Source organism: Nerophis lumbriciformis, linkage group LG21, assembly GCF_033978685.3.
Source record: "Nerophis lumbriciformis linkage group LG21, RoL_Nlum_v2.1, whole genome shotgun sequence".
Lineage (NCBI taxonomy): Eukaryota > Metazoa > Chordata > Actinopteri > Syngnathiformes > Syngnathidae > Nerophis > Nerophis lumbriciformis.
In genome coordinates this window covers 39,738,203-39,755,333 of record NC_084568.2, presented here as the reverse complement: position 1 = coordinate 39,755,333, position 17,131 = coordinate 39,738,203, and the positions used below count along the sequence as shown (strand labels likewise).

Here is a 17,131-nt window from a genome sequence, read left to right as displayed (position 1 = left end):
GTGGAAAAGACAAACTTCTTTGTTATGATTTGTGTGCTTTAATGACTTGTTAGCCAGCTAGCATTTCATGCCAAGGTCATGGCAGTTGTTAGCCAGCTAGCATGTCAATGTAATGCCAAGGTCATGGCAGTTGTTAGCCAGCTAGCATGTCAATGTAATGCCAAGGTCATGGCAGTTGCTAGCCAGCTAGCATTTCATGCCAAGGTCATGGCAGTTGTTAGCCAGCTAGCATGTCAATGTAATGCCAAGGTCATGGCAGTTGTTAGCCAGCTAGCATGTCAATGTAATGCCAAGGTCATGGCAGTTGTTAGCCAGCTAGCATGTCAATGTAATGCCAAGGTCATGGCAGTTGTTAGCCAGCTAGCATGTCAATGTAATGCCAAGGTCATGGCAGTTGGTAGCCAGCTAGCATGTCAATGTAATGCCAAGGTCATGGCAGTTGTTAGCCAGCTAGCATGTCAATGTAATGCCAAGGTCATGGCAGTTGTTAGCCAGCTAGCATTTCATGCTAAGGTCATGGCAGTTGTTAGCCAGCTAGCATGTCAATGTAATGCCAAGGTCATGGCAGTTGTTAGCCAGCTAGCATGTCAATGTAATGCCAAGGTCATGGCAGTTGTTAGCCAGCTAGCATGTCAATGTAATGCCAAGGTTATGGCAGTTGTTAGCCAGCTAGCATGTCAATGTAATGCCAAGGTCATGGCAGTTGTTAGCCAGCTAGCATGTCAATGTAATGCCAAGGTCATGGCAGTTGTTAGCCAGCTAGCATGTCAATGTAATGCCAAGGTCATGGCAGTTGTTAGCCAGCTAGCATTTCATGCTAAGGTCATGGCAGTTGTTAGCCAGCTAGCATGTCAATGTAATGCCAAGGTCATGGCAGTTGTTAGCCAGCTAGCATGTCAATGTAATGCCAAGGTCATGGCAGTTGTTAGCCAGCTAGCATTTCATGCTAAGGTCATGGCAGTTGTTAGCCAGCTAGCATGTCAGTGTAATGCCAAGATCATGGCAGTTGTTAGCCAGCTAGCATGTCAATGTAATGCCAAGGTCATGGCAGTTGTTAGCCAGCTAGCATGTCAATGTAATGCCAAGGTCAGGGCAGTTGGTAGCCAGCTAGCATGTCAATGTAATGCCAAGGTCATGGCAGTTGTTAGCCAGCTAGCATTTCATGCTAAGGTCATGGCAGTTGTTAGGCAGCTAGCATGTCAATGTAATGCCAAGGTCAGGGCAGTTGGTAGCCAGCTAGCATGTCAATGTAATGCCAAGGTCATGGCAGTTGTTAGCCAGCTAGCATTTCATGCTAAGGTCATGGCAGTTGTTAGCCAGCTAGCATGTCAATGTAATGCCAAGGTCATGGCAGTTGTTAGCCAGCTAGCATGTCAATGTAATGCCAAGGTCATGGCAGTTGCTAGCCAGCTAGCATGTCAATGTAATGCCAAGGTCATGGCAGTTGTTAGCCAGCTAGCATTTCATGCCAAGGTCATGGCAGTTGTTAGCCAGCTAGCATGTCAATGTAATGCCAAGGTCATGGCAGTTGTTAGCCAGCTAGCATGTCAATGTAATGCCAAGGTCATGGCAGTTGTTAGCCAGCTAGCGTGTCAGTGTAATGCCAAGGTCATGGCAGTTGTTAGCCAGCTAGCATGTCAATGTAATGCCAAGGTCATGGCAGTTGTTAGCCAGCTAGCATGTCAATGTAATGCCAAGGTCATGGCAGTTGTTAGCCAGCTAGCATGTCAATGTAATGCCAAGGTCATGGCAGTTGTTAGCCAGCTAGCATGTCAATGTAATGCCAAGGTCATGGCAGTTGTTAGCCAGCTAGCATGTCAATGTAATGCCAAGGTCATGGCAGTTGTTAGCCAGCTAGCGTGTCAGTGTAATGCCAAGGTCATGGCAGTTGTTAGCCAGCTAGCATGTCAATGTAATGCCAAGGTCATGGCAGTTGTTAGCCAGCTAGCATGTCAAGGTCATGGAAGTGGCTAACATTTTGTTCTGATTGCTTTTCCCCAAATCAAAAAAGGGAGGAAAACATTCCACAAATGTAACTATTGTTCTCAATTGAAGTAGCACTGAAGTTTGACATGTTATGACGGCCATCTTGTTGTGGACTCTTCCACACTTCAAATGCAAGCCAGTAGAATAAATAAAAGCCTACAAATAATGTTTTTTTACATTTCACTTTCATTTTCACATTTGAGCAAATATGCTTTTCCTGCCACATTAGCAGACAGGCTAGTAGTTTTTAGCTTAGCTCACTAGAATTAAGATAGCTATTGTTCAGCCCAAAATAAATACATGTTGATAATTGCACTAACATGGAATATATAACATGTTACAAGGATTAACATGGAATATAAAACATGTTACAAGGATTAACATGGAATATAAAACATGTTACAAGGAATAACATGGAATATATAACATGTTACAAGGATTAACATGGAATATATAACATGTTACAAGGAATAACATGGAATTTATAACATGTTACAAGGATTAACATGGAATATATAACATGTTACAAGGATTAACATGGAATATATAACATGTTACAAAGATTAACATGGAATATAAAACACGTTACAAGGATTAACATGGAATATAAAACATGTTACAAGGATTAACATGGAATATAAAACATGTTACAAGGATTAACATGGAATATATAACATGTTACAAGGATTAACATGGAATATATAACATGTTACAAGGGTTAACATGGAATATAAAACATGTTACAAGGATTAACATGGAATATAAAACATGTTACAAGGATTAACATGGAATATAAAACATGTTACAAGGAATAACATGGAATATATAACATGTTACAAGGATTAACATGGACTATAAAACATGTTACAAGGAATAACATAGAATATAAAACATGTTACAAGGATTAACATGGAATATATAACATGTTACAAGGATTAACATGGAATATATAACATGTTACAAGGATTAACATGGAATATAAAACATGTTACAAGGAATAACATGGAATATAAAACATGTTACAAGGAATAACATGGAATATAAAACATGTTACAAGGAATAACATGGAATATATAACATGTTACAAGGAATATATAACATGTTACAAGGATTAACATGGAATATAAAACATGTTACAAGGAATAACATGGAATATATAACATGTTACAAGGATTAACATGGAATATAAAACATGTTACAATGATTAACATGGAATATAAAACATGTTACAAGGGTTAACATGGAATATATAACATGTTACAAGGATTAACATGGAATATATAACATGTTACAAGGATTAACATGGAATATAAAACATGTTACAAGGATTAACATGGAATATAAAACATGTTACAAGGTTTAACATGGAATATAAAACATGTTACAAGGATTAACATGGAATATATAACATGTTACAAGGATTAACATGGAATATAAAACATGTTACAAGGATTAACATGGAATATATAACATGTTACAAGGAATAACATGGAATATATAACATGTTACAAGGGTTAACATGGAATATATAACATGTTACAAGGATTAACATGGAATATAAAACATGCTACAAGGATTAACATAGAATATAAAACATGTTACAAGGAATAACATGGAATATAAAACATGTTACAAGGAATAACATGGAATATAAAACATGTTACAAGGATTAACATGGAATATAAAACATGTTACAAGGATTAACATGGAATATATAACATGTTACAAGGATTAACATGGAATATAAAACATGTTACAAGGATTAACATGGAATATATAACATGTTACAAGGATTAACGTGGAATATAAAACATGTTACAAGGATTAACATGGAATATATAACATGTTACAAGGATTAACATGGAATATAAAACATGTTACAAGGATTAACATGGAATATATAACATGTTACAAGGATTAACGTGGAATATATAACATGTTACAAGGATTAACATGGAATATAAAACATGTTACAAGGATTAACAGAATATATAACATGTTACAAGGATTAACATGGAATATATAACATGTTACAAGGGTTAACATGGAATATAAAACATGTTACAAGGATTAACTATATAACATGTTACAAATGAAAAATACAAGTGATGTGTAAAATGTTACATGGAGAGGATGTGTTTTGAAATAGTGAAGTTCAACTTTGGATGAATTCATCCCAGGTTTCAGCAAACATGCTAGCTAGTAACCTTTGTCTTCGCGGACTAGAATTAAGGCCAGAGAAGATAAACCTCATCATTAGAGGAGTACAACCTGTTGGATGGAGGTTTAGTCGGACGTATGAAGAACACAGAGGAGCATTTAGTTGGGGGAATCAAACTGTTCGCCATCTCAAATGAAAACTACAAATAAGGAAGAAGCCTAGAAATGTTCGGGTGTATTTTTTATCCCAACAATGAAATTGGAGTAAATCTGTGAAGTAAGAAGCCAGCAATAGCTGAGGCCAAAGAAAAGACATGTTTGGTTGGATATCATGGAATATATTACAAGGCTCAGGCTCATTGTTTCCCACCTAAGGCAAGTGAAGCTCCTTTGATTGTGTGGTTTTAGAGTTCACACTTCAAGTCTGTTTCTTCTTTTACAACAACGCAAAACAAAATAATGCTGGGAGTGCTTATCTTTGATTTGTCTCTTCTGAGCGGGCGTAGGGGGTAGGGGGTAGGGGGTAGGGGGTAGGGGGTGGGGGTGGGGGGGCAGTGGTCAGGATGCCCTCCGACCTTTCACTTATCGCTTCAGGATCATGGAAAATGTGCAAGCAGCCAGCTCAGAAAAGAAAAGGACATTCAAAAAGGCGACAAATAAAAACCCTTTTGATTGAAAACGCTTCCTCCTCCTGGCTGTTAGGAGGAGGGGACAAACAAGGAGGAGGACGCGTCGCCCCCCCCAGCTCTCCCGCACGAGTGCAAACTAATTCTGCATTGAATCAACAGTAATAAAACAGCATTCAAATGACATCAAGTAATCAAAGTCTAAAAGAGAGGCTCATTCCTGATAAACATTCCGTTGTCCTTTCTGATAAGCCCCGCCTCGTGTCAAGAGACAGCAGTAGAGGGTGGGGTCAGGGGTCAGGGGTCATCACGGTGTCAGCTTATCCAGACTGGACTGCACAGGTTGAGAAAAGCCTCCTGGATCCCAGAAAAGAAAAGTTCGATTGAGATCCGGAGGGATTCCCGTCCATCCCTGATGATCAACAAAGAAGAAGAAGAAAGATGGTGGCGCTTCCTGCACCACAGCTTATCAGGCCTGGAGGAAAGGTGAGGGAGGGGGAGGGGGCGGCGCCAGACGCAGGCAAACCTCGCGGTCTCCATGGCAACGTCAAACATCCACACGGCAAATAAGGCGGAGGAGAAAGCTGGCTTGTTCACGTGGCCCCCAGAGGGACCTCAGGGGTACAAGGGTGTGCAAAATGTAAATGAAAAGGGTGCAGAAGAGGAAGGGGCGGAGTCACAAGGCCACGGCGGTGCACGGGTGTTTGAGCTTGCAGGGCAGCACTCCTCTGTTCAGCTGGTAGAAGTCCACCAAGTGAATCAGGTCGGTGAACTTGGTGGCTCCGTCGTCCAGGCTGAAGAACACCTGACCGTCTTCCTCGCACTTGACACAGGAAGAGGGGCACATTTAGCTTTTCAGAATAAAACGTGACATAAAGATGAGCATAGTACAGCAGAGTATCCATCTCTTGACATTGTACTCGCTCCAGGTACCTCTCTCCTTTCAGGCCAGGCTAGACCAGAGTCACCGAGCACTGTTTCAGCTCTGGAAATCACTCGCCGCAATGCTTCTGATTTTCAGTAGGCCAATGTTTAATATGTAGTCAGAGAAAACTTGCATGTTGTCCTTCAACCACATGCTTACTGACAGGCAGAGGTGGGTAGAGTAGCCAGAAATTGTACTCAAGTAAGAGTACTGTTACTTTAGAGATTTATTACTCAAGTAAAAGTAAGGAGTAGTCACCCAAATATTTACTTGAGTAAAAGTAAAAAGTATGTTGTGAAAAAACTACTCAAGTACTGAGTAACTGATGAGTAACATATACACACACACATATATATATATATATGTATACATACATTGATATATACAGTATATAATTTATATTTATTTATTTTGCCGTTTTTGTTTACATGTTAAAGGTGTTTTAATGAATATACATGCATGTTTAACACATATAGATTCATTTATTTCATGAAAACAAGAATATAAGTTGGTGTATTACCTGATTCTGATGACTTGCATTGATTGTAATCAGACAGTAGTGATGATAACGTCCACGTTTTCAAATGGAGGAGAAAAAAAGTTCCTCCTTTCTGTCTAATACCACATGAAAGTGGTTGGTTTTTGGCTTCTTATTTGTCCAGCTTCCATATTCGTTTTTATACACTTTACAAGAAATACATTGGCGGCAAATTCCGTAGCTTGCTAGCTTGTTTGCACTGGCTTTCGGAGACTCTTATTTTGAAAGCACAGGCGCGATGGAGCGGCACTTTTATTGTGAAGACAGGAACTGTGCAGTCAGTCTTTAGGCTTTTGACGGGATGTACGGTTGAAATAAAAAAGGGTCTTTTTTCCTTCACACTTTTGATTGATTGATTGGAACTTTTATTAGTAGATTGCACAGTACAGTACATATTCCGTACGATTGACCACTAAATGGTAACACCCCAATAACTTTTTCAACTTGTTTAAGTCAGGTCATGTGACCGCCTGGCTCTGTTTGATTGGTCCAACGTCACCAGTGACTGCATCTGATTGGTGGAACGGAGTGAAACGTCACCAGTAAGGCAGGCACTTTGAAGGTCTGTCTGACAGACCAAAACAAACAAAGCGTGCATTAACAGATCGATAAAAATTAGTAGCGAGTAGCGAGCTGAATGTAGATAAAAGTAGCAGAGTAAAAGTAGCGTTTCTTCTCTATAAATATACTCAAGTAAAAGTAAAAGTATGTTGCATTAAAACTACTCTTAGAAGTACAATTTATCCCAAAAGTTACTCAAGTAGATGTAACGGAGTAAATGTAGCGCGTTACTACCCACCTCTGCTGACAGGTGATCTCATAGAGTTTGACCTGACGCCTAACAGTATCCAACCAAACCTTGGGGAGTGGAGTCGTTTGCTTTGGTGGCTCTGAAAATAAACTACCGTATTTTCCGCACTGTAAGGCGCACCTTCAATGAATGGCCTATTTTAAAACTTTGTTCATATATAAAGGCGCATAGAATAGAGGCTGGGGTTACGTTATGCATCCATTAGATGGAGCTGCGCTAAAGGGAATGTCAACAAAACAGTCAAACTTTATTAATAACCAGCGTTCTGACAACTCTGTTCACTCCCAAAATGAATAAACAGCTCTTTTATTATTTCCCCCCCAGGTAAAGTCAGTGACGTGGTGTTTTGTTTATCTTTTAACAACAGCAAGGTATAACATGTAGTGCAACATTTATATCATTTTTCCCTGATTGAATAAACAGGTCAAAAACAGTCTGATACTGTTACGCTAAATCAAACACAATATAGTAACACTCTAAATAATGCAGAGCAATAACAATATATCAATAACTCAACGTTGCTCAAACGTTAATGTCACACAACACAAAAAATAAACATGTAAAGCTCACTTTATGAACTTATTCCCAGAGGTGGGTAGTAACGCGCTACATTTACTCCGTTACATCTACTTGAGTAACTTTTGGGATAAATTGTACTTCTAAGAGTAGTTTTAATGCAACATACTTTTACTTTTACTTGAGTATATTTATAGAGAAGAAACGCTACTTTTACTCCACTACTTTTATCTACATTCAGCTCGCTACTCGCTACTAATTTTTATCGATCTGTTAATGCACGCTTTGTTTGTTTTGGTCTGTCAGACAGACCTTCAAAGTGCCTGCCTTACTGGTGACGTTTCACTCCGTTCCACCAATCAGATGCAGTCACTGGTGACGTTGGACCAATCAAACAGAGCCAGGCGGTCACATGACCTGACTTAAACAAGTTGAAAAACGTATTGGGGTGTTACCATTTAGTGGTCAATTGTACGGAATATGTACTGTACTGTGCAATCTACTAATAAAAGTTCCAATCAATCAATCAAAAGTGTGAAGGAAAAAAGATACTTTTTTATTTCAACCGTACATCCCGTCAAAAGCCTAAAGACTGACCGCACATGAGGACGTTCCTGTCTTCACAATAAAAGTGCCGCTCCATCGCGCCTGCGCTTTCAAAACAAGAGTCTCCGAAAGCCAGCGCGAACAAGCTAGCAAGCTACGGAGTTTGACGCCAATATATTTCTTGTAAAGTGTATAAAAACGAATATGGAAGCTGGACAAATAAGATGCCAAAAACCCACCACTTTCATGTGGTATTAGACAGAAAGGAGGAACTTTTCTTCTCCTCCATTTGAAAACGTGGACGTTATCATCACTACTGTCTGATTACAATCAATGCAAGTCATCAGAATCAGGTAATACACCAACTTATATTCTTGTCTTCATGAAAGAAAGGAATCTATATGTGTTAAACATGCATGTATATTCATTAAAACACCTTTAACATGTAAACAAAAACAGCAAAATAAATACATATAAATTATAAACTGTATATATATATATATATATATATATATATATATATATATATATATATATATGATATGAGTGTGTATGTTACTCATCAGTTACTCAGTACTTGAGTAGTTTTTTCACAACATACTTTTTACTTTTACTCAAGTAAATATTTGGGTGACTACTCCTTACTTTTACTTGAGTAATAAATCTCTAAAGTAACAGTACTCTTACTTGAGTACAATTTCTGGCTACTCTACCCACCTCTGCTGAGTTGTCATATTACTTTCACCTTCCAAATACAAACTAACCGTTGCACCATATTCTCATTTTTGGAGTTCACCAGTATGTTTTCTACTGAGATAATGTTCTTAAAAGTTTGAAAAATGTTACATTCTTGTGAAATTTCAGCATGTTTTATTTTGTTAAATTCCACAGAGGAATATATTTAATTTAAGTCAAGTTGTTTTTTCTATGCTACGTACGTGCCTCTTAAGACCTAACTGTTGGCTTTGTAAGGTCACCTTAACTCTACAATGAACTAAATAAATGCTAATGCACCTTTTTATTCTCTTTTTCCCCCAAATACAAATCAATTAAGAGACCGATAAGGCATCGAATCGTTAAACAGAATCGGAAGTGGAAATATCTTTTCCATTTCCATCCTACCATGCACATTATTCCATTTGCATCCAATCATTCCTGATTTGTCTTTCTAAAAAGAAAACATGTAATAATAAATTAGCAGCATAATAGTACAGTAGCATTAGCATGTAACAATCCAGCTGCCGGTAAGGTCTATTCAGGTGTACTGGAGAGGAGGCTACGCCGGATAGTCGAACCTCGGATTCAGGAGGAACAGTGTGGTTTTCGTCCTGGTCGTGGAACTGTGGACCAGCTCTATACTCTCGGCAGGGTCCTTGAGGGTGCATGGGAGTTTGCCCAACCAGTCTACATGTGCTTTGTGGACTTGGAGAAGGCATTCGACCGTGTCCCTCGGGAAGTCCTGTGGGGAGTGCTCAGAGAGTATGGGGTAACGGACTGTCTGATTGTGGCAGTCCGCTCCCTGTATGATCAGTGCCAGAGCTTGGTCCGCATTGCTGGTAGTAAGTCGGACACGTTTCCAGTGAGGGTTGGACTCCGCCAAGGCTGCCCTTTGTCACCCATTCTGTTCATAACTTTTATGGACAGAATTTCTAGGCGCAGTCAAGGCGTTGAGGGGATCTGGTTTGGTGGCTGCAGGATTAGGTCACTGCTATTTGCAGATGATGTGGTCCTGATGGCTTCCTCCGGCCAAGATCTTCAGCTCTCACTGGATCGGTTCGCAGCCGAGTGTGAAGCGACTGGGATGGGAATCAGCACCTCCAAGTCCGAGTCCATGGTTCTCTCCCGGAAAAGGGTGGAGTGCCATCTCCGGGTTGGGGAGGAGATCTTGCCCCAAGTGGAGGAGTTCAAGTACCTCGGAGTCTTGTTCACGAGTGAGGGAAGAGTGGATCGTGAGATCGACAGGCGGATCGGTGCGGCGTCTTCAGTAATGCGGACGCTGTATCGATCCGTTGTGGTGAAGAAGGAGCTGAGCCGGAAGGGAAAGCTCTCGATTTACCGGTCGATCTACGTTCCCATCCTCACCTATGGTCATGAGCTTTGGGTTATGACCGAAAGGACAAGATCACGGGTACAAGGGGCCGAAATGAGTTTCCTCCGCCGAGTGGCGGGGCTCTCCCTTAGAGATAGGGTGAGAAGCTCTGTCATTCGGGGGGAGCTCAAAGTAAAGCCGCTGCTCCTCCACATGGAGAGGAGCCAGATGAGGTGGTTCGGGCATCTGGTCAGGATGCCACCCGAACGCCTCCCTAGGAAGATGTTTCGGGCACGTCCGACCGGTAGGAGGCCACGGGGAAGACCCAGGACACGCTGGGAAGACTATCTCTCCCGGCTGGCCTGGGAACGCCTCGGGATCCCCCGGGAGGAGCTGGACGAAGTGGCTGGGGAGAGGGAAGTCTGGGCTTCCCTGCTTAAGCTGCTGCCCCCGCGACCCGACCTCGGATAAGCGGAAGAAGATGGATGGATGGATGGCAATCCAGCTGCAATCATTATAGATGAAGATAGCGCCATCGGAGACAGAAAGACGGAGGCACTTGTCGCAGTCACCTGACAACCAGACCGTTGCGTCCGATCTCCTCTTATTTCATCGTCTTTCTTTCAGCCGCCAATACAATTAGTTTTAAATGTCTTTTCAGCGGTCAGGTTAGAACTTACTTGCTCTTTGGCTTTTTCTCTTCCATTATGTGCAAACTGTTGCATCATCTCCATGTTTTCCTTTGATCAAATCAATCAATCTCTGTTTCTCTTTCACAAAGACCCCCTCAAACAATACCAGACTTCTCAGTGCGTATCATTGATAGAATGGTACTCTGGAGCGAAGGGAAAAGGTCATGTGGTCTTGATGAGTCCAAACTGAGCCTTTTCCCAGGAAAGCAGCACATCAGTGTGAGCACAAAGAATCCACTGCAGAATTTCAATCCCATAACAATATTTGGGTATGCACAGAGGTCCAACTTTCTTATCTTTAATAGACTTTTTTTTCTCTCCCCAGAATGCAACTCTGCATGGAAATGATTGCATAAGATGAGCGACACGATGCCAAAAAGGAAATGCTTGCTGTAATGAAAGCTAAAGGAGGTTGAGTGGAATATTAGAGAGGGAACTTTTTGGCCGGCTGGTGTATTTTTCCGTTGCTGCATTAAGCAATAGCAGGTTTGGTGGTAAATGTCCTGAAGCATTGTTATTGCTACTCACCGGTAGGATCTGGAAGTGCTTGATCTTCTGGTGGTGGCACATGGTGAGCACGAAGGCCTTGGGGTTACTCTGACTGTCCCGCAACAGGAACAACCTGCACACAACCCAAAGACATTTGAAACAAGTGTAAAATACGTAGAAGGAAATAGTATTCCTGGCAGACATGGACCAATACGTACAGTGGAACCTCCATTTACCAACACGCTTTTGTTTACCAACACTTCACTTTGTGTGCTGCCTGAAGCCTTAGGGCGCTGCCATTTGGGAGAGGCGGAGCTACTTATGTGACATCCTGTTGACACAGTGGCATACCTGCCAACTTTTGAAATCAGAAAAACCTAGTAGCCAGGGTCCAGGGGCCGCAGGCCCCGGTAGGTCCAGGACAAAGTCCTGGTGGGGGGTTCAACTTCGTCCCCCGACGCAAAATGATTATTAGCATTCAGACAGGTTAAAATGTTGCTAAAACCATCACTTTTCTATCAGTCACAGTGACTTTTCAAAACAAAAATATTACAGCAAAAATCATATGGGTTGATTGACATGTTTATTCTGTAAGCTAACTTCAATAGTTTGAAATTATTTTGACAGTTAATGCCAGTTATCCTGTCAACCTTTCACAAGACTTCAATTTGTTCATTGAAAGTATAAACAGTATAAACACTTTTTACAGTAAACAAATGGTAAAACAGTACTAAACAATTCCATTAAAAAAAAAAAATTGGTGTCATTATTAACTTTCTGTCCAAGCTTGTATAATCTACTGCCTTGTTCAATTGTAAAAAATATTCTGTGCCTAAAATTCACATTTCTATCACAATTATCATACTGTAAACATGGTAAGCTAACTTCATTAACATTAATAGTCCTGTCAATAGCATGGAATTACAATTCAAATGTAGTTTTTTTGTAAGCCTTTCAAAAGAATTCAAAATATGAAAAATTCATGAAAATTAATTGAAGCCATCAGACACTTGAAAAGTGGCACATCACATCTCTAATGTAATCATTTTAACTTTTCAACAGAAATAGCACTAAGTGCTCTAAAACTTGCTGGTAGACGGCTGCGTTGACCCTGGATCTCAGGAAACAGAGTGGACCGACACCAGCAGATGACATGGCACCCCAAACCATCACTGATGGTGGAAACTTTACACTAGACTTCAGGCAACGTGGATCCTGTGCCTCTCCTGTCTTCCTCCAGACTCTGGGACCTCGATTTCCAAAGGAAATGCAAGATTTTCATGGTTGGGTGATGGTTTGGGGTGCCATGTCATCTGCTGGTGTCGGTCCACTCTGTTTCCTGAGATCCAGGGTCAACGCAGCCGTCTACCAGCAAGTTTTAGAGCACTTCATGCTTCCTGCTGCTGACCTGCTCTATGGAGATGGAGATTTCAAGTTCCAACAGGACTTGGCGCCTGCACACAGCGCAAAATCTACCCGTGCCTGGTTTACGGACCATGGCATTTCTGTTCTAAATTGGCCCGCCAACTCCCCTGACCTTAGCCCCATAGAAAATCTGTGGGGTATTGTGAAAAGGAAGATGCAGAATGCCAGACCCAAAAACGCAGAAGAGTTGAAGGCCACTATCAGAGCAACCTGGGCTCTCATAACACCTGAGCAGTGCCAGAAACTCATCGACTCCATGCCACGCCGCATTAACGCAGTAATTGAGGCAAAAGGAGCTCCAACCAAGTATTGAGTATTGTACATGCTCATATTTTTCATTTTCATACTTTTCAGTTGGCCAACATTTCTAAAAATCCCTTTTTTGTATTAGCCTTAAGTAATATTCTAATTTTGTGACCCACGGAATTTTGGAATTTCATTTGTTGCCACTTCAAATCATCAAAATTAAATGAAATAAACATTTGAATGCATCAGTCTGTGTGCAATGAATAAATATAATGTACAAGTTACACCTTTTGAATGCAATTACTGAAATAAATCAAGTTTTTCAAAATATTCTAATTTACTGGCTTTTACCTGTATATAGAAATGTTCATGTTTATTTGATACATATATATGAATGTTCATGTTTATTTGATACATATATATGAATTGAACTAGATTTGATCATATTTTGTGATGTTTGGATAGGTGAATCACCAAGTCCCAATGTTGAAACACTCCATCTAAGTTGACTATAATGTGGACTTATGTCAAGGCTAAAACAATCTTGCATGTTTTTATAGGTAACTTTGCTTCACTGTACAAACATTTTGATTTCCAAAGCATGTTGAAAAAGCAATGGAGGCTTGACTGCAGACAAATACAATGTCCAGTATTCTACATCTATGACGTGACTTCAAGAGGAAGTAACTTGGGGGTGTGGATATTTGTGTTCATCTGGCATATGTGCGTGTCTTTTTACCCGTCTACTTGGCCTTGTTGGATGATCATTTTGTGGGCTTCTTCTCTCATGATGCGACCGTGAAACCAAACCTGCGTCCTGTGGATGACTGGGAGAACACACTGGCATTAGGAAGGGCTAACACGCTATATGCATCACACTTGTAAAAAAAATGTCTCCCAAATTTCAATTAAATTCCAAGCATTTGAATTGCAATTCAAAGTGAAGTGAATTATATTTATATAGCGCTTTTTCTCTGGTGACTCAAAGCGCTTTACATCGTGAAAGCCAATATCTAAGTTACATTTAAAGCAGTGTGGGTGGGTAAAGTGTCTTGCTCAAGGACACAACGGCAGTGACTAGGATGGCGGAAGCGGGGATCGAACCTGGAACCCTCAAGTTGCTGGCAGGGCCACTCTACCAACTGCCCCAAGATTGAGTAAAGCACAACACTTTATATTTCAATGGCAGCAAATGCTATTCCATAAAAGAGATGATTTAATTTGATGTACCGTATTTTCCGCACTATTAGCCGCACCTAAAAACCACAAATTTACTCAAAAGCTGACAGTGCGGCTTATAACCCGGTGCGCTTTATATATGGATTAATCTTAAGATTCATTTTCATAAAGTTTCGGTCTCGCAACTACGGTAAACAGCCGCCATCTTTTTTCCCCCGTAGAAGCGGAAGCGCTTCTTCTTCTACGCAAGCAACCGCCAAGGTAAGCACCCGCCCCCATAGAACAGGAAGCGCTTCTTCTTCTACTGTAAGCAACCACCCGCCCGCGTAGAAGAAGAAGAAGCGCGCGGATATTACGTTTCATTTCCTTTGTGTGTTTACATCTGTAAAGACCACAAAATGGCTCCTACTAAGCGACAGGTTTCCGGTTCATGAAAAGACGCAATCTCTCCATCCGCACACGGACTACTATTTCACAGCAACTGCCTAAAGACTTTCAAGAAAAGCTGGCTACTTTCCGTGCATATTGTAAAAACAAGATAGCTGAAAAAAAGATCCGGCCAGAGAACATTATCAACATGGACGAGGTTCCACTGACTTTTGATATTCCTGTGAACCGCACTGTGGATACAACGGGAGCACGTACGGTGAATATTCGCACCACAGGGAATGAGAAGTCATCCTTCACTGTGGTTCTAGCTTGCCATGCTAATGGCCAGAAACTTCCACCCATGGTGATATTCAAAAGGAAGACCTTGCCAAAAGAGACCTTTCCAGCCGGCGTCATCATAAAAGCTAACTCGAAGGGATGGATGGATGAAGAAAAGATGAGCGAGTGGTTAAGGGAAGTTTACGCGAAGAGGCCGGGTGGCTTTTTTCACGCAGCTCCGTCCATGTTGATATACGACTCGATGCGCGCCCACATCACGCTGGTTTTTAATATATTATTAAAGTTTGACTGACCTATCTGACTGTTTTTTTGACATTCCTTTAGCGCAGTTAGATGCGGCTTATAACACGGGGCGGCTTATAGGTGGACAAAGTTTTGAAATATGCCGTTCATTGAAGGCGCGGCTTATAACCCAGGGCGCCTTATGGTGCGGAAAATACGGTATTCTGTATGAGTTTCTCAGTGTGGGAAAACGATTGCAATTTAGCACAACTGTGTGGTTTGGTCATTTTCAAATGAAAATACGGCACTTCAAAATGGAGCTGATATGTGTTTGCTTAGAACAGGGGTGCTCATTACGTCGATCGCGAGCTACCGGTCGATCTCGGAGGGTGTGTCAGTCGATCACCAGCCAGGCATTAAAAAAATAGTCCTAAAAATGAGCGATCATAAATCTTCACTATGACGTCACTTTCGTCACTTGATTGACATTCACGGCACCCGACGGTCTTCTGAGATGACGCTGGCGGCTGCCAGCTCATTAAAATTACCGACTGGAAGGCGAGAAACACTTTATTTCAACAGACTCTGGCGCCGTACCTGTCGTCAAAACTCCAAAGACCGACTGCACAGTTGCACAATAAAAGCTCTGCTTCATCCTGCCTGCGCTACCAAAATAAGAGTCTCAGAAAGCTGGCGTGCACAAGCTAGCAAGCTACGGAGTTTGCCGACAATGTATTTCTTGTAAAGTGTATACAAAGGAGTACGGAAGCTGGACAAACAAGATGCCAAAAACCAACCACTTTCATGTGGTATTGGACAGAAAGGAGGACTTTTTTCTCCCCCATTCGAAAATGCGGACGTTTTTAGCACCACTGTCTGATTCCAATCAATGCAAGTCATCAGAATCAGGTAATACACCAACTTATATTCTTGTCTTCATGAAAGAAAGGAATCTATATGTAGTAAACATTCTTGTATTATCTTTAAACACCTTAACTTGTTAACAATATTAACTATATGTGTTAAACATGCTTGTATTATCTTTAAACACCTTTAACTTGTTAACAATATTAACTATATGTGTTAAACATGCTTGTATTATCATTAAACACCTTTAACTTGTTAACAATATTAACTATATGTGTTAAACATGCTTGTATTATCTTTAAAGACCTTTAACTTATTAACAATATTAACTATATGTGTTAAACATGCTTGTATTATCTTTAAACACCTTTAACTTGTTAACAATATTAACTATATGTGTTAAACATGCTTGTATTATCATTAAACACCTTTAACTTGTTAACAATATTAACTATATGTGTTAAACATGCTTGTATTATCTTTAAACACCTTTAACTTGTTAACAATATTAACTATGTGTTAAACATTCTTGTATTATCATTAAACACCTTTAATTTATTAACAATATTAACTATATGTGTTAAACATTCTTGTATTATCTTTAAACACCTTAACTTGTTAACAATATTAACTATATGTGTTAAACATGCTTGCATTATCTTTAAACACCTTTAACTTATTAACAATATTAACTATATGTGTTAAACATGCTTGTATTATCATTAAACACCTTTAACTTGTTAACAATATTAACTATATGTGTTAAACATGCTTGTATTATCTTTAAACACCTTTAACTTATTAATAATATTAACTATATGTATTAAACATGCTTTTATTATCATTAAACACCTTTAACTTGTTAACAATATTAACTATATGTATTAAACATGCTTGTATTATCTTTAAACACCTTAACTTCTTAACAATATTAACTATATGTGTTAAACATGCTTGTATTATCTTTAAACACCTTAACTTGTTAACAATATTAACTATATGTGTTAAACATGCTTGCATTATCTTTAAACACCTTTAACTTATTAACAATATGTGTTAAACATGCTTGTATTATCATTAAACACCTTTAACTTGTTAACAATATTAACTATATGTGTTAAACATGCTTGTATTATCTTTAAACACCTTTAACTTATTAATAATATTAACTATATGTATTAAACATGCTTTTATTATCATTAAAC

At 39.9% G+C, this 17,131-nt stretch overlaps 1 protein-coding gene across 4 annotated transcripts in view; it reads right to left on the bottom strand.

Moving 5' to 3' along the window:
• Positions 1–4,132: 4,132 nt before the first annotated feature.
• Positions 4,133–17,131, bottom strand: part of LOC133620808 (growth factor receptor-bound protein 10-like) — a 247,943-nt gene continuing 234,944 nt past the window's right edge. For all 4 annotated transcript variants that reach the window (XM_061982383.2, XM_072915601.1, XM_061982384.2 and 1 more), the window contains 3 exons: positions 13,729–13,816; positions 11,358–11,451; positions 4,133–5,595 (listed from right to left, as the gene is read on the bottom strand). In XM_061982383.2, the coding sequence (XP_061838367.1) occupies positions 5,449–5,595; positions 11,358–11,451; positions 13,729–13,816 (329 nt within the window). In that variant the 3' untranslated portion in view covers positions 4,133–5,448. The remainder of the gene's footprint in view (positions 5,596–11,357; positions 11,452–13,728; positions 13,817–17,131) is intronic.